This window comes from Chelonia mydas, chromosome 9, assembly GCF_015237465.2.
Source record: "Chelonia mydas isolate rCheMyd1 chromosome 9, rCheMyd1.pri.v2, whole genome shotgun sequence".
Lineage (NCBI taxonomy): Eukaryota > Metazoa > Chordata > Testudines > Cheloniidae > Chelonia > Chelonia mydas.
In genome coordinates, this window is record NC_057855.1 from 86,766,809 (window position 1) to 86,785,150 (window position 18,342).

At 41.8% G+C, this 18,342-nt stretch overlaps 1 protein-coding gene across 1 annotated transcript in view; it reads right to left on the reverse strand.

Annotated features, from left to right (window-relative positions):
* LOC102939941 (X-linked inhibitor of apoptosis) overlaps positions 1-18,342 on the reverse strand; it is a 48,749-nt gene that overhangs the window by 11,015 nt on the left and 19,392 nt on the right. Inside the window, exons 2-3 of the mRNA XM_037908425.2 lie at positions 9,655-10,568; positions 7,572-7,671 (exon numbers count right to left, since the gene is read on the reverse strand). Coding sequence (XP_037764353.1) covers positions 7,572-7,671; positions 9,655-10,537 — 983 coding nt within the window. The 5' untranslated portion in view covers positions 10,538-10,568. The remainder of the gene's footprint in view (positions 1-7,571; positions 7,672-9,654; positions 10,569-18,342) is intronic.

Below are 18,342 nucleotides of genomic sequence, written 5' to 3' on the forward strand. Positions count from 1 at the left end.
AATTGGAATCACAAAATTTTACATTCACTGGCCATGGCAGCCACAATCACTGGTTTATAAAAGAAAAACAAACGTTGCAAACAAGGAAATACAATATAACTTTTAAATATCAACTCTTTTAATCTTTTTGTAAGCAATGAACCACAGTCATGGACAAATAGACATTTTCCTTACCTGTTCTATCCCTCTTTTCAATATCTTTTACGCCACTCCAAGCACTTGGATATAACTCCTCTCTGCCAACCGATGGAGACAGTACAATGGATAATTCTCGATAATGAGAATTCTTGATAGACACAGAAAATTCTTGATAATGGTTTGCTGGCTCCGAAGAGTTTAGCTGACTTTCCAAAAGCAGTTAATATATGAATTACATCCCATAACTGAGATCTTGAAACTCAAACATAAGAATAATTTACTCACCTTATGCAGTAACAATGGTTCTTTGAGATGTATCCCCCTCTGGGTGCTCCACCGTAGGTATGCTTGCGTCCTGGTGCTGCTGATTGGACAACTTCAGTAGCAGTGTCCATTAGGCCAGCACATACACGGTTTCTCCTCGTGGCTTGCCATGAGGCTAGTCAGAGTGCACGGCTAACCCCCTTAGTTCCTTCTCTACCATAGAGACATTAACAAGAACTCCGAAGTAGGAGGAGGAGGGTGGGCTGTGGAGCACCCATAGGGACAGACCTCTCGAAGAACCATTGTTACTGCACAAGGTGAGTAACTTCCTCCTCCTTCTTTATGTCCCTATGGGTACTTCACTGTAGGTGACTCCCGAACAGTATCCCTATTGGCGGGTCGGATTTTGGAGTTGGGTCAGTTACAGGTGACAGTACTGTGGAGCCGAAGAGGGCATCGGAGGCAGTGTCCCCACTGATTGCATAATGTTCTGCGAAGGTGTGGACAGCCAGCCATGTCATCACTCTACAGATTTCCAAGATAGGGACATTCTTAAAGAAGGTGACAGATGAGGAGATGGACCTCATGGAGAGCGTACAAATAGTATCTGGAGGGGTCATATTACGAACCTGATAACATTGTCTAATGCGCTTTGAGACCGATTTATAGAGTCCCTGGACCAACATTACCGAGCCCCTGGATCGTCCCACAATGGCAAGGCAAAGCTTGGGAGACTTCCTGGAAGCCTTTGTCCTATCTAGGTAGGAGGCAAGGACTCATCTGACATCTAGTATGTGTAATATAGCCTTCCTGTTGTCTCGGTGAAACTTGGGGTAAAAGGTTAGAAAGTGAATCAATTGGTTCACGTGAAACAGGGAGGTCACCTCATGGATGAATTTTGGGCGAGGCCTGAGCATAACCTTGTCCCAGAAGAATACCATGCAGGGGAACGTGCCATCAGAGCCGCTATTTCCCCTATTCTCCTAGCCGAGGTGATTGCTATCAGGAAGCTGTTTTCATTGAGAGGTATGTAAGTGAAGAGGTGGCCATGGGTTCGAAGGGAGGCCAAGTCAGTTCTTTCAGGTCAGGTGTGATAGCACTGAGTATCCCTCTACTGGTTGATAGAAGGCTGTTATAGCCGATAGGTGGACTCAGAGAGCTTAAACATACTCATGATTTTTTTAGGGTTAGACTATAGTCTAAGATTTGTGGAAGAGCGATAAATGTCAGGGAAATTTGTTGGGAAGTACTCCAAATCCAGAACCTGGACCATTTTTGCAGGGATGTACGGAGTGTCCAGGACTTTCTACTGTGTAATAATACCTCCTGTACCTCCTTTGAACAGAGCTTTCTAGGTGTTGGAACCATCAAGGAGCCATATCTTGAGGCAAAGAATCCCCATATTGGGATGTAGGGTGCGTCCTTCATTCTGTATGAGGGGCCTGGGGTGGACTGGAGAGATCTCGGTGGGCATGTTGTGAGCTGTGACAGGTAAGAGTACCAAGTCTGTCTCGGTCAAGTGGGAGTAATCAGTATGACATCTGATCAGCCTCTTCATTTTGAGCAGGACTTTTGACAGCAGGGGAAAAGGTTCCTGTCCCTGGGGAGGAGGAGGAGAGCATTGCCCAGGGAGTGTTTTCCATGCTACTGCTCCAGATCCATGGTCGGTGTCCCCACGCCACCTGAATAGATCGTGAAATACTACTAGGTTTATCTCCCACTCGTGGTCATGTGGGAATTTGCAACTGAGAGACTGTACACTATCGAGTTTTATGTGCCTGGGAGGTAGCGTGCTGACAGTGTGATGCCATGGGAGATACATCAGTTCCGTCATCTCATTGCTTCCACACAGAAGGAGGGCAACCTAGCTCCCCCCTGTATGTACTACATACAAGCTACGTTGTCTGTTAGGACTTTCGTGTGTGATCCTTTGATCAGCTGGAGGAAATGGGCGCAGGCATTCCTGACCACCCTTAGCTCAAGGAGGTTGATGTGAAAGGATATTTCTGTGAGTGATCACTTGCGTTGTGTCATGAGGTCATTTAGATACGTGCCCCACCCTATGAGCAATGTGTCAGTGGTGAGAGGCAATGATGCGTGGGTTGGCAAGAAGGGGATCCCTCTGCAAACATTGTCTGGTTCTTTCCACCAAGGAGTTTTTGATCCTGGTGGGCAGTGACAGGGATTTGTTGAGTCTGTCCCTGTTTGATCTGTAAACTGGGCTGAACTACATCTGAAGGCATCGCACATGAAGCCTGACATGAGGTATTACCGCTGTGCCTGCTGCCATATGCCCCAAAAGTTGGAGGCAGTGTTTGACTGATATTTGCGGGCTCCTTTGAACTGTCTCTATGACATGAGCATGGCCAGGGAGAGGAATCTGTGTTTAGGTAGGAGAGAACTGGCCTGTAATGAGTTGAGAATGGCACCTATGAATTCCAGATGTTGCACTGGAACTAGGGTTGATTTTTGGGCATTTTTCCATGGGCCCCGGTCTGTGAACAAGTGCATTGTAGCTTTGGTGACTTGGCGGGCCTCTTGGAGAGACGGCTCTGAGGAGGCAATCGTCCAGATAAGGGTAAATCATGATCCCCTAGGAGCGTAAGTGTGCAGCCACTACTGAGAGAACCTTGGAAAAGACTCTCAGGGCCGACGATAGCCCAATGTAGAGTACCCTGTATTCGTAGTGGTCTTAGCCCAGAGTGAATCTGAGGAACATAGTCTGAGAGTTGGTAGGATTGAGATATGAAAACAGGCGTCCTAAAGGTCGAGGGCCAAAAAACAGTCTCCTTGTTCCAATGCTGGAATGATCGTTGCTAGAGTGACCATCTTGAATTTTTGAGCTTTGACAAACGTGTTGAGAGCTGAGGTCTAGTATGGGTCTCCAACCCCCCTTCCTCTTGGGTATTACAAAATAGCAAGAATAGAACCTTTGCCTCGTAGATGTTGAGGTACTGGTTCTATGGCTCCTAATTAGAAGAGACGATCTACCTCATCATAGGAAACTCTCATAGGGTCCCTGAAGAGGGATGGGGAAGGGAAGTAAAAGTAATAGAGTACCCATTACAATATTATATGCTCCCAGGTGCTGGGGAATGCTGCCAGCTGGTAGCCAAATGGATGGATAATGTTGGTCAGCTGTAGCAGTTGGTGGGAGTGGTCTGACGCCTCAACCAACACTTCAGAAGTGGTGCTTGGATATGGACAGCAAAGACTGCAAGCCAGATGGGTTATGCCTCAGATTTATTTTTCTTTCTCTGTGGCTTGCAGTAACGCTGAGCCAGATATAGGTATGTGAGTGGTTTGTGCTAGGGCGGTGGACTGAATTTTCTCTTTTGTCCTGGCATGTAGACACCCAGCGAATGGAGAATGGCCCTAGAATCCTTCAGGGTGTGAAGAGAGGCATCAGTCTTCTCTGTGAAGAACTCACTGTTTTCAAAGGGAAGGTCTTCAATGGTTGATTGTATCTCCTTCAGGAAGCCTGATCGATAGAGCCATGACGCATGTTGCATCACCTCGGCCAAGGATATGGACCTTGCCACTGAGTCAGCTGTGTTGAGGGCAGATTGTAGTGTTGTCTTGTCCACTAACTTTCCCTCTTTCCATCTCCTTAAAATGGTCATGGTGTGACTCAGGCAGCTGCTCAATAAAATCGCTCAGTTCCAAATAGGTTAAGTAGTCTTATTTCACCGTCAGAGCTTGGTAATTAGCAATTCAAAACCAAAGCATTAGCCGAGAAGTATGCTTTCCTCCCAAAAAAGTCTAAACACTTCCAGTCCTTATCGCTGAGAAAGGACCTCTTTTGGTGTTGATGGCCACAGGAATTAATAAGGTGGGAGAAGAGTAATTCAGTCTCTCAGATGGCGTGGGCAGTCTGGATTGTTGACCACCCTGCTGAATCTAATTGTGCACGGATTAACTTCAAGAGGTAACCTGTGTACTTAGTAGGCAGATACTGCTGATGAATGCACCATGTCCAGATCATTTTGAAGAAATTTCAGTATATCAACATTAAGCTCATGAGTCATCTGTCAAAACAGTGAGAAACTGTTCCCCCAAATCCTAGCATCCTAACTGGTTTTGGACTACCTGCAAGAGCATACTGTAGTTGTGATGATCTTTACCAAAAAGACATTTCTTCTACGGACCTGCATTTTCAAAGTTCGTAAAAATGAAATAAAAATGAAGTCCTGGGTTGACAGATCACCTGTTGTTAGAAGGTGGATCATCTCTTCTGTTGATATCTGTCAGTTCTGGGTACCAGTACAATATTGGTCAATTCTAGACACAAATGATGAACAATCTGGCTATTGTTCATAGCCTGTGATGAGGCATCCACCCCACATTGGCGTGTAAATAGTTAATGGAGCCCTAGGGAGGCAGCACAGAAAGCAGCCGACAGGAGAGGGGCTGCAAGGAGCAGCCAATAGGGCCTGGCATGCCCATATAAGAAGAGCTGCAAGGAAGAGCAGGTTCAGCTGGGACAACTGGCTGCCTTGCATGCAGAAGAAAGCCAGCACCCTGGACAGAACAGTGCTGCTAGCAGGGACCAGGGAGCTAGGGAAGAGCTCCTGGCTGGGAGTTGCAGACTGAGGCCCTGAGGCATGAACAAAGAAGGTACTGGGGCCGCTGGGAAGTGGCCCAGGGAAATAGACTGAGAGGTTGGAGGGGATGCAGTGTGGGGCTGTTATCTACAGGGTCCCTGGACCAGAACCTGGAGTAGTAGGCGGGCCCGGGTCCCCCCCCACTCCCCACTGAGGAAGTGGCTGGACCATTGGACTGTGGTACTGTCCCCCCGGAAAGGGGGAGCACAGAGTGTGGCACAGCCAGAGGGCTGTGTCCTAAAGAGGATGTCATGGTCCTTGGAACAACACAGGTCCAGGACCATAAGTGACGGTGGGCAAGACACCACCAGGAGTCAAGCGTACCGACCTGTGGAGCTGATCCGCAAGACAACCACCGGAAGGTGCTAGCATGGTAGGTCACACCCCATCACAAGCACCTTACCTATCATGAGCCAGAAAGGAAAAATGTATTTAAACAATGGTCTGGGAGCCAGGGGTGCAAAACAAAGAAAGCAGGAAGGAAAGCATAAGATTAACATAAGGAGATAGATCCAATGAATAAAGGAATTCAACTTGAGTTAACTCCTCAAAGACTCCATTGGGAAACAATTCTCTAAGGAATTAATTTACTTTTCTAAAACCAAGTCAGGGTTGGTGTAAGAAAAAGAAATTGTTGAAAAGTCAAACTCAATTTTCTTCTATAACTGCAGGAACTGCCACTAATGATACTGTATGGGCTTATTCACTGAAGAAGCAGAGTGTTCTTCCTCCAATTAAGTCCAGGAGACTGGGGGCAAGCATGTTATAATTGCTTGAAGGAGGTAGTAACATTCAGCTCCGTATGTGCTCTGAGACGCAGAAGGAATTATTCTTGTTGAAGGATCCTTTCTTGACAAACTGTGGCCATTCTCCCCAGCAATATGATCTGAGCTGTATAAATCTATTCCTGGGAACAGAGACAGAAACTGTAGCCTAGATAGTTTATGGTGAGGATACCTGAAGTTCTTTCTATTTGCAGGAACTGTTGAATTCCCTGGTGCTCTAGTCTGATGAGGTGTCCCCCTTTGAAAGAAAAGGCTGAGAGGCTCTGATGTTTGGTAGACTAACCATTACTTCAAACCTTAGTGACTTTCTGGTTGCTGTTGAGGCTGCCGTAGATCTAGAAGTCTTAAGTGGCATCACACATAAGTGGCAGGACCGAAACTAAACAAGGTAACATCTGGATCCCTCTTATTTTTTTGGTTTTTTAAAAGTCACCCAGTCCTTTAATTCCCCATGAGAAGGCTCAGGAGGAACCCACTGAAGGAGTCCGCTTGGAGTGTGAAATTCTGGTGGCATGAGCATATTTCCTAAACTGTGTGAGTGACACAGCCATGCTATATTACTGCGAGGCTTGGGGTGTTGGTACCTGGGACTGAGGCTCTGTCTACATTAGCACTTTTGTCGGTCAGGAGTGTGAAAAAAACCACACCCGACCAACAAATTTCACCAACAAAAGCACCAGTGTGAACAGCGCTATGTCAGCAGGAGACACTTTCCCGCTGACACAGCTACCGCGGCTCATTGACGGTGGTTTAACTATGTTGGCGGCATAGAATAGTTACATGGGAGACCTTACAGCAGCGCAGCTGCAGCGGTACAGCTCTGCCGCTGTAAGGTCTGTAGCATAGACATAGCCTGAGAGACCACAAGCTCTTAGTGTTTCATATGCTGCAGCAGAAGCTAAAAATCCTCCTAGAGCTGCTCTGTTCTGTCTGTTGCAAAGGCTTCTGCACACCAGTGTTCAGGTCTATACCGCTTTCTCCTTTGGTCAGGCCTCTCTCCTCAGCCAGAATTAGCAGGATGCTCATGATGGAGATCGAAACAAGTGAACTCTGGAAGCCAGCAAATGGAGGATCACATCAACGTCTCAATGAACATTGGTCTATTTGCTAGCAGGGAAGAACTATACCCAAGCACCTGGACAGGGATGACTGGAGAGAGAAATATATTTTATATTCAAGACATCTTAAGAGGGCTTCATTTTCAAAAGGAAAAAATAATGTGCTCTTTGAAAAAAATAGGTCTCTTTACGGTGTCATGTTGGCCACCAAAAAATTGCAACACCCCAAAATCGCTACTCACTTTTGAAAATTTAGGCCTTTATTTTTAAGTGTAAGTGTGCTGCATAAACAGCAGTTTGTCTTCTCTTGAGACTTCTACATAGCTCACTCCCAATATAATATCACAGCTGCACATAATGCTTATAACATAAGCAAAGACTCTTCTCTCCAAGAATATGCTGTGAGTGGGAGCAAATGGGCCTCACTACAGGGCACCTTGAAAGCCATGCTTCCTACGGATGAGAAGAATCACAGCCATCTATGAAGACTCTTACTGCTGCTGTAAGAGAGTTGCTTCTCCACAACAAAGTTAGTGAGGACACGGAGGTGATGGTGAGAAGGGCATCTCAACCATTTCAAATTATTTGGATAAGCATCCAAACCACTGAATGCTTAGCCAAACTGAGCCTTTTGAGGTCATGTTAATACATTCTCCCTTTGTTGCAGATGCAACATACTGTAAATGGAAGTGTGCACAACAATACAGTAAAAAGTACCTTACCCTGGAAACCATTTAGCATGTTGCTCCCAAGGGTCTTCATTCTGCTGCCACTCTTGCAGTCCTCCACCACAGTGAAAGCACAAAACATGATCACCATTACCTAAGGGGGCAAGTAAGTGTGATGTTGTATACTTGTCAAATAAAAGGCTGAATATGCAAATATTTGTTCTTACAACTGAGAAAAAAAGCTTCAGCAAGTCTTGTTACTGATAAAAGCACCAAAAATGTGTCAATTTAATAATGAGCATCTAAGAATAAAAAGGATTATTTTAAACTAGATGTCAGTGTAATCTGTGATAACATATGGTAAGAAAAACGAAGTAGCTTCTTGGACTATTTCCACTTTAATAAAAAATTACAAAACCAAGCTTACACAAATACTGCTTTACTCAATTGTATTTGGCATTATAGAGATATCAAAAATGCTTCTATTTGCTTACAAGTCTATTACCAATAACTTCTTGTGAGTGTGTACAACTGTTAAGTAGGCTATAAAAACCACTACCACAAAGTTGCTAAGGCAAAAGCATTTGACACAATTTCTTCTATGTTTTTGATCAGTCTTCTCTGTACTAAGTCTCAGTTCCCCTTAAACAAGAATGGAATTAATTAACAGAAACCTAATTCACAAGGACATTTACTTATTTGCCTTTTTGGTCATTGGTTTCACCAGTCAAGACTAATAGGCTCTGAACAGCAGTGACCAAGACTAAGAGGATGTGGAAGGAAATTAAATTGTCTGAGCTCTAGCAGCATACTGCACATTACAATCAAAGACTACATCAGAAGCTGCTTACATATTAAGTGTATTGCAATGAGAGGAGATATGGATAGATTTCTCCCACTGAAATTAAGTCCTTCTCAGTCAATAGGAAGGACGCAGCTCTTGGAATTTACTCTAACAGTTAACCAGCTGGTTGGATAAGCTACCTATTTTGCATGTCTTCCCAATACAGATCCCATTTGGCTGTTGAGCAGCTAGATTTTTGGGGGGATCCCACAGATGATATAAATAAGATGTCACCACTAGTTATGAATGTATTCATTTTGTGCAAGAATGTACAACAAAACACCAAAAGTTTTATTTGGGGGCCAGAGGGGATAGGAAGAAACCAAGAGAAAACAAATTAGAAAGTCAGTGCTGTAAGAGCACAAAAAAGAGAATCAAATATGGTGAGAAAGATAGAAATTATCCTTGGTAATCCCTTTTCTTCCTGAACAATAGTACTACTTTGCATTTACCTTCCATCCAAGGATTTCAAAGTGATTTTCCAATATTGATTAATTAAGCCTAATATGTAATTAGTCCGATTACACAGATGGGGAAAATGATGCAGAGAGGTTAAGCAGCTTGACCAAGTCACACTAAGTTTTTAAGACTGGAAGCTTTTTGCGGCATGGACCACATATTCCATGAGTTTGTACAGCATCTAGCATAACAGACCCTGGGTTGTTACTAGACTAGAGCCTCTGGGTGCTACCACAATTTCAACTCACACACAAATAAAAAATAATGGCAGAGCTAGGAATAGAACCCAGATTTCCTGGCTCCTAGCACTGTGTGTGAACCACAAGACCACAATTCCTCTTTTTAGGGCAGATCAGGATAGCTGCGGGTCAGTGTTCCATTCTTTCTAATATGATAAGATAACTTTTTAATGATGCCAGTCATTGTCTAAGAGCCAAAATCTGAACTGGCATACATCCTAAAATGGGCTTAAAAGACAAAGGTCACTACTTAAGATATTCCCTTTATTTAACGTTCTGTTGCTAGAAAGGAGAACGATGTGACATTTCAGATTGTGATCATTCCAAAAGAATGCTTGATATTTTGCATGCCATCTTTCAATAATACACCAGGAGAACATACCGTATTAGCTATGTCGTAACAACTAATTTGAGTTAAGTGAACGTAGAATTAAAAAGCATTTGAAGACTAAGGTGTTAAACAAAGGTAAAGCCTTAAATAAAAGATTTGTTTTGGCAAGTCATTCAGTGTTAAATTAATGGAGATTCTGTTCAAAATCGTGTCATGCACAAATTCTGCTGCAACAAACAGATGTGAAAACCCCACCTAGCTTACCTATACTATAGAACCCAGCTTCAGCAAGTTGCTCTTTAACAACTGAGTATCTCCAAGTCACAAATGTCTTGATCCGTGCTTCATATTCTGCCATAGATGGAGTTCTTGGGTGATCTGCATCGTTTAAGCCACTCCTGACAACCTCAGCAAAATTAGATTCATTTAGGACACTTCCAACATTTCCAACATCATGGCCCAGGACAAAAAAGCACCTAGGAAAATGCCTCTTATGTTCTGACCAAGCTCGATCAAAAGGTTCCCAGTTTTTCAGTTTTCCACCACAACAAAAGCACTCCACTTGATCATCAACACCTGAGTAATACAGCCCAGCACTGGCTAACTCCTTTGGTGTTAATGGCGCATAGGCTGGCCAGTTGTGAAAAGACTTTAACCTAGCTTCTTCACTGCACATAGCAGGGTTCCTGGGGTACATGCTATCTGACATGTCCACAACCTGCCCAGTTCTCAAAAGGTAATCTGCACTGAGATCAGATGATCTGTCAAAAGAGCACTGGAGGGTTGAATTTCCAGAACAGTTTTCAACTCTGCATTGACAGTTTTGGAGAACAGGATGCATATCTTTTTTTAAAAAATTAAATCGAGCAATAAATTTGCATTTTGGGGAAATTTTTCTGTGTCTTCCAACTGCTGAGTCTCCATGTTCCCACCCTTCAATAGTTGCATGACAGCTGAAGCACTTCACTTTGTCTCCCTCTCCTGTATAAAAGAAGCCAGCTCGTGCTAGTGTTGATGCAGAAATAGGACAACAATTTGGAAAGTTGGCAAAAGTCCTCAGTCTGGAGTACTCTTCAGCCATCTCTTGGTCTTGGTCACAATCTGGTGTGGCACAAGCTTCAGAGTTATCTGGACTGTTACACGTCATCTCTTCTTCAAGAGTGGGGCTCTCAAATTTCCTAAATAAAATAATATGTTTTTTAATTTCATAGACAAAGCAAAAAAACAACAACAGATCAAACATATTCCTTATGCAACCCCTAAGCAAACTGTGGGAATTAGTGGGATCAAAATATTCATCCTATTAAACCAACGGTAAGGAAGAAAGACTTGTTTTCTTTCTTTGTTCATAACATTTTCAAGCACAGGAACATTCCAAAAGAAATTATATGAAGAAAGACAAGGAGTATTATCGTATATGAAGTTTTCTAGTAACACATATGTTACGGATATCTCTTAATTGTCATCTGAACAAACAGTAAAAAGTTAACTGGAAAGCACATGTGAATAAAAAAAGCGTATAGACTAAGAAGAACATTATTTTTTATTAATAAGGCAAACATTACGAGACTAGGTCTGATAGAAAAATATAACAGGGATGTAAGGGGCCTCACAAAAGATATGAACGAAAAACTAAGAAAAGGCCTTCAATCATGTTTGTACTTACCATACGATGGTTACTGCTTCCATACATCAATTAACCCATGCCACACTCACAATGTATTTTACTGCTCCAGTCTGGAAAGATTCATGTTCAAAATCAGCCTATTATGTTACTCTTGTATAAGCAGCTTTACCTTTCTTTTTTAATTAAAAAAGTGCCCATCACACCAGCTCTTAAGTGCATACCATACATAAATGTAACAAATTGGCAAATGTCAAAATAAAAACAATACCCTGGGATTTGAAATTTAACTGTGAAGACATAAACCCCAATTTTCCTTCCGGTAAAGGCCTGAGCAAACAGACTTTACATTATTCACAGAAGGACAAACAAGATCAAGTTCTGTCAGAAAAATGAGAAAAGGCAATTCTAGTCCCAAGAGTCAGAATAAATGGACTCAAACTGAAGATGTCCTGCCTCCTCCCCTCCAAGACGATTAAATCAATGGACTGTAAAAGCAAGAGTTCATCAACTGATTTCAACTGTTGTGACAAGCACCTGAATATTAATATTTACTTTACTCTGTACAGTGTCTAAAGTTCAAAATACACCCATATAAAACAAAATACATTTGAAAAATGTTTGTACATAAACTTTTTATGTTCTGTTTCCTAGATATCCCAAACGTTTCACATGTTCAGCCAATAGCCTGAATGTTGCTACATTGGTGCTGTGCTGATACCTAGTCAAGCCTTAAACTGCAAGCCTTTTTAACTTACCAATGAACCAGCCTGAACACTAGAGACTCCTGAGTGGAGTAAACACATTTATAGATGTTGTTTCAGTATAACAGTACTCAAATAATCAAGACCTTTGATATATAATTTTTTAGCTGGTGGTTTGGGGGAAAAGAGGAGAGTGTGTGTTATAAGATGGGATATGTTGAGTATGGGAAAGTTTTCTGAAAAATTCTCAACTACTTTTGCCCTTTCCATTATATTATAGCTATGGACACAACGGAGCAGTCTAACAAAATATTTAACTTAGCAACCAACTTTTCCTGGTACTGCTTTTAATAATCTTATATACATACTTATAAGAATAGCCATACTGGGTCAGACCAATGGTCTATCTAGCCCAGTATCCTCTCTTCTGACAGTGGTCAATGCCACTGCAGCACTGTAAGTGTAGAGAAGCCCTGATCAACCAACTCTAATGAGCAAGAAATAAGAGCGCAGAGGCAAGTGTGGGTGGGGCCTAGCCTGAAGACCACCCTCACTCAAGTGCTTGTGGGCTCTCAGACTGAGTCTGCAGATGAGATCACTACAGCTGTGCTGCTATAGTGCCATAGTGTAGATACTTCCTATATCGACAGAAGGGCCTGTTCCATCACTGTAGGTAAGCCACCTCTCTGAGAGAGGGTAGCTAGGTTGATGGAAGAATTCTTCTCTCAACCTAGCTGCATCTACACAGGGTGTTAGGTAGACCTAACTACGATGCACAAGTCATGAAATTTTCCACAGCCCTGATCGACGTAGGTAGGTACATCTGGCCAAGACTATGTCTACTTAGGAGTCGGAAGGTGTAATTTCTGGCTTGAGTAGACAGACCCACTCTAGCTCTGGTTGAGCTAGTTAACTAAAAATAGAAAGGTAGTCACGGCAGTGTAAGAGGATAGCTGCCCAAGTAGCTACCTAGCATCTTGGATGGAAGCATACTAGCTAGCCTGTCTTACTGCTGTGTCTACACATCTATCTTTAGTGCTCTAGCTCAATCAGAACTAGTGATATGTGGACTTGGGGTGTAATTTCCAGCTCAAGTTCCAGTGTAGACATATCTTAAGACCAATGGGAGCGGGCAGAGAGAAATAACAAAAACTAAAACCCCAGGTGTTTAGGAGAAAGGGATTATCACAAAGAAAAGGGTCTCTCTCAGGGAAAAAGTCAGGTCCCCATTCCACTGCACTCTGTGCTTTCTTTTCCATCATTTCAATAGTCTTGTTTGTAGGGCAAGTTATTTCAATGGTGTGAGAGAGACCACGACACTCAGAAAGAGAAAGAGGAATCAAGTTTTTAGGAGGAAAAAAGACTCATCTCAATCCTTTCCTATCCCTCTTTGGGAATTTAAGTTTAATTTTATTTTATTTTGGAGAAGGGGGAGGGAGGTATTATAAATTGAGTTTTTTCTGTCTAATACAGTTCTGAATGGTTTAATCCTCAAGGGAGGCAGGCAGCAGCTACCCTATTTATTCTATAACAGGACTCCTCAAGAGGTTGCCTACTGGGATGTGTCAAGGTTCCTTCCCCACTCTGAACTCTAGGGTACAGGTGTGGGGACCTGCATGAAAGACCCCCTAAGCTTATTCTTACCAGCTTAGGTTAAAAACTTCCCCAAGGTACAAACTTTGCCTTGTCCTTGAACCCTATGCTGCCACCACCAAACGTGTTGAACAAAGAACAGTGAAAGAGCCCACTTGGAGACGTCTTCCCCCAAAATATCCCCCCAAGCCCTACACCCCCTTTCCTGGGGAAGGCTTGATAAAAATCCTCACCAATTTGTACAGGTGAACACAGACCCAAACCATTGGATCTTAAGAACAACGAAAAATCAATCACGTTCTTAAAAGAAGAATTTTAATTAAAGAAAAGATAAAAGAAATCACCTCTGTAAAATCAAGATGATAAATACCTTACAGGGTAATCAGATTCAAAACATAGAGAATCCCTCTAGGCAAAACCTTAAGGTACAAAAAGACACAAAAACAGGAATATACATTCCATTCAGCATAGCTTATTTTACCAGCCATTTAACAAAAGGAAATCTAAACGCATTTCTAGCTAGATTACTTACTAACTTAACAGAGTTTCTGAGACTGCATTCCTGATCTGGCAACAACATCACACAGACAGACACCCTTTGTTTCCCCCCCTCCAGCTTTGAAAGTGTCTTGTCTCTTCATTGGTCATTTTGGTCAGGCACCAGTGAGGTTATCTTAGCTTCTTAACCCTTTACAGGTGAAAAGGTTTTGCCTCTGGCCAGGAGGGATTTTATAGCACTGTATACAGACAGGTGGTTACCCTTCCCTTTATTTTATGACAGATGCATACTTCAATCTTAGATTCTGAGCCCCTAAGGAACACTGTAGCCCTCTTCAGTTTCTTTCCCTCCCACACTGGCATTTAGCTCAAGGAAGCATGAAGTAACATCTCAAGATTCAAGAGAAACACTTCTAGATCCAGAATCTTTTCAACCAGCAATGTCACTGGATTTGAGAGAAGTATGGAGAATAGGGAGAAAGAAGTCCTCTAAACCCACAAACCAGCCCCAATCTTCACCAGCTGCGGGTTCTCACCACTTGTGTTAAATTAAAACACAAATTATCCTTTAATCCCTGGAATTCTGTAATGGAAAGACCAGACATGCAAATACTTAGGAGTGTGCTGAATTCATTATATTCAGTAGTCCCATTAAAAATCAACGGGGTTTCTTACAGTAGTAAAGTTAATCATGGCCATGGCCATAAGCACCAACAATGATAGACAATGAGTTTTAATTCTTGGTTTCTTACTTCAGTTGTGTACTGAAATATTTTCTAGCACCTGACAGGTTTCAGAGTAACAGCCGTGTTAGTCTGTATTCGCAAAAAGAAAAGGAGTACTTGTGGCACCTTAGAGACTAACCAATTTATTTGAGCATAAGCTTTCGTGAGCTACAGCTCACTTCATCGGATGAATGAATAAATTGGTTAGTCTCAAATAAATTGGTTAGTCTCTAAGGTGCCACAAGTACTCCTTTTCTTTTTTCTAGCACCTGTATATCACTGTTTATTAGCACTAGCCATTAAAATGTGTAAGAAACTTTTTTACCAGGTTACCACAATAAAAATGGCACATTTTGAGGATGAAAAAATAAAGCCAAACTTATAAAAGTCCACAAGTATGCCTGTAGTTTGACAAGTGAACCACAAATACAGGAGGCCACATCCTACCATTACAAGAGTGACCAAATTATCAGATGCTGTAGTTAGAGGATTTTTTTTGTTTTGTTTTGTTTTTTGCAAGGAGTAGATAGTTCTCAGCTCCTACTGATGAAGGTTCTCAGCAAGACCCAAAATTGGGTAAAAAGTCACGGCCTAATTCTGAGAACTCTCTCCAGAGAAGTCACTATTCGCACCGTCTCAGACCATCACTTACATAAGCTTTTGAAGGATCTGGCCCCTATTGCAAAGAGAAGTGCTTTAAGTGAATGAATAAATACTAAATTATTAGTGTGTTTTTTATAAAGGTCAGTGAAGTATTTAAAACTCTCAAAGTGAATTAGCTTTAGTCTGAATTTGACAGGAAAAAAAGGATAGAACTCTTCTTCCTAGGATACCAATTTACCAGCTGGCATTGCCCCGTTATGTGTTTCATACCAATAAGATACATAATGCAAAACAAAAGGATGGCAACTGATATTATATATAGTCAATACTTACTGTGCTCAAACTTTTTTTAAAAAAAATCTCCATACTGACAGCAATTACTGGCATAAAAGATTTTGGTTCAATGCTACATAAAACCCACAAACTTTTATATCTGCTGCATGCACTGAAAAAGCAGCTTTCACTGTGGAAACAAAGATGAGAAAAACTTTTAAAAACTAACTCAAAAGACATCTAACAAAAGTGTGCCTTCAGCGGTTGGTTTTGTTGTTTCCCCCCTTCTGTATTAATATTCATTACGTGGATTTTTACAAAATAGATTTTATCCTTTAACTTGGTTATAGACTACTGTACTTAACAACCAAAGGATGAGGAAGAATCTTTCAGATTCAAAAAATAATATTTTTGCACCCAGAGACTACCGTTTGCATTGTCAAAAAGACACAGGTAGCTGCCCAATGAGTACATTAAGAAAATAAAAGGAGTGGGAGACCAGTTCTGTGTTTACAAGGTGTAGTCACAGGAACAAGACAATTTGAGTATATCAGTCTGGTTCTAAACCCTAGATTTAATCACTGGCAATTTTATACATAGTGTAATGACCTCTAAGATTAATAATATGGATATTTTATACCTTGCAGAGTTGCTATCTTTCTATTTGTCTTTAAAGAGCTACATCAGCTGATTTACAGATCTGACCTAGATAATTGTTTAGATGTTTGAAAGGCAAGGGCCTTCAGTAATTATGCAGAGCATCTGTGGAATCCATTACCTATGGGCTAGAGAGCCAACCCCCGCTTTTTTTAAATAATCAAATGTGAAAAGGTTTGTGTTGATAGTACTTAAAAAACCAAAACAAACAAAAAAAACTTGAATTTTGAAGTGCTTCAGAATTGTTTCTGTGAAGAACCCTATATAAGCTTATGGGGGTATCATTATTACTACTAGAATGCATTCATAGAACGCATTATTTATTTTTACTGTAGTAGCTTTAGATATATGCAGGCAAGAAAAATATTATTCCTGAAAAGGCTTTCCAAGGGAGTATATAGTTTAAGGTGGAAACCTCAGAAGTACTGAAAAATGTGGACCTTAAAACACATGATGCTGGCAAACAAACATATCTAGAGACTACACATTCAAGATTTCAATATTATATATAAATAAAAGCATCTTGTTTTATTTAAATGGAAGGTGAAATGGGAAACAGTAAATTAAAGGTAGGTATTCACTCAGAGGATACTTGTGTCTGCCTGACAAATTGTAAAGTTTTCACAAATAGTGCTCCTTTGGTATCAAAGTAGCGGTTCTAAAACTCTTTTTCTGGACTGCCTCACACAAAATGGCTGAAAGATCACCTCATGATCACCATGGGGTTTAGGACACAGGATGATTTTTTTTCAGCCATTTTGTGGGAAGCAGATCAGGAAAGGTGTGGGGCCAGGGGCTGCTGTTGGGTTGAGCAGGGCTTCTTCTTAATTTACCGATTCCCATATCTCTGGCACTGGCTCAGAACCAGGGTGGGAAAATTGCCATTCCAAGGTGCTGCAAAGCCAGTTCTAAGGCCTTACTGCTTCCTCTGCTCCAGAGCTGAACCCTGGGTAGGAGTTGCAGGTGTACAGAAAGGAGCTGCTCTTAGGGTGACCAGACAGCAAGTGTGAAAAATCGGGATGGGGCCAGGGGGTAATAGGAGCCTATATAAGAAAAAGACCAAAAAATTGGGACTGTCCCTATAAAAGTCAGCACATCTGGTCACCCTAGCTGCTCTAGAACTAAAAGGAGAACAGGAGCAGTAGCAGCCCAGTAGCAGCAGGATTTCCTTCCCATCCCTGCTCAGTCTCCCACTGGATCTGAGAAGTACAAGGATATCGTAGCTCTTAATTGGTGGGGTGCAATCCATCAGGCAGCCTTTCATGATCCGCCAGTTGAGCAGCATGGTCATAAAGCATGTCTTTTTTATCCTTATTACTATTAAACTGATTTACTATTTTATAGTACAAACCAACAAATTGAATTATATAGGTTTAAGTAATATCACTTCCTATACAGCCATCTCTCCTCTTTGGAAGAAAAAATCCTCCTCCTCCCCCAGTAAGGGTTAGTTTTATATATGTGGTTCTAAAATGATAGCTCCAACTCTGCTATGAGCAAGCAGATCAGGAAATTAAAAGAAACAAGACCCTGTTTATACTCTAAAGATCCACTGGAGGGAAGGAGCCAGCACCAGAAGTTACATGGTTCAAATCTACTATATTTATTAAGTACACTGGAGAGGGGATCACCATCCCATGGAAACACTTTGGGAGATGACTAGGGTGGGGAGAAGACTGCTCTGACAGTTCCCTTGCAGAGGGTTTTTTTTTTTTTTTTTTGGGTCAGGAAAGTGGGTTTTGCCCTCTCCCCAGTGGAAGTAGTAGGGCTTGGGTCCCAAATCTCAGAGATCTCATTAATCCACAAAAGGACCTTTACACTGGTTTGTGGATCCTTGCCTCACACTTCATCTATTAGGTGTTCAGATACCGCAGTGATGGGCATATGGCCAGGCGCTCCCCTGTCAGCAGCTGCCTATGAAGCCCTTCAGCAAAGGGCTCCACAATGCAGAAACAGTTATAGAATGTTTTGCACAGAATCTCCTCCTGATGCCAGGGGAGAGAGGGAAGAAAACATTACACACTGAGCAGTGACTCAATGTCTGTATTAAGCTCAGCTTGTTTCACTTTCATTTACATTCAGTTTCCAGTCAATTTCATGTTCTGATTCTCACACTAGCACAATACTGCAGTGTGGGGGCTTCTAATACAAGAGAATGTTTAAATCCAAACAAAATGGAAAAAAAAAATTTTTTTTTTAAATCCTTTAAAAGCATTGGGGCTAATAGTTTCTTTTAAGTAGAATAGGACTGTTATCTCTAAACTACCTAGTAGTG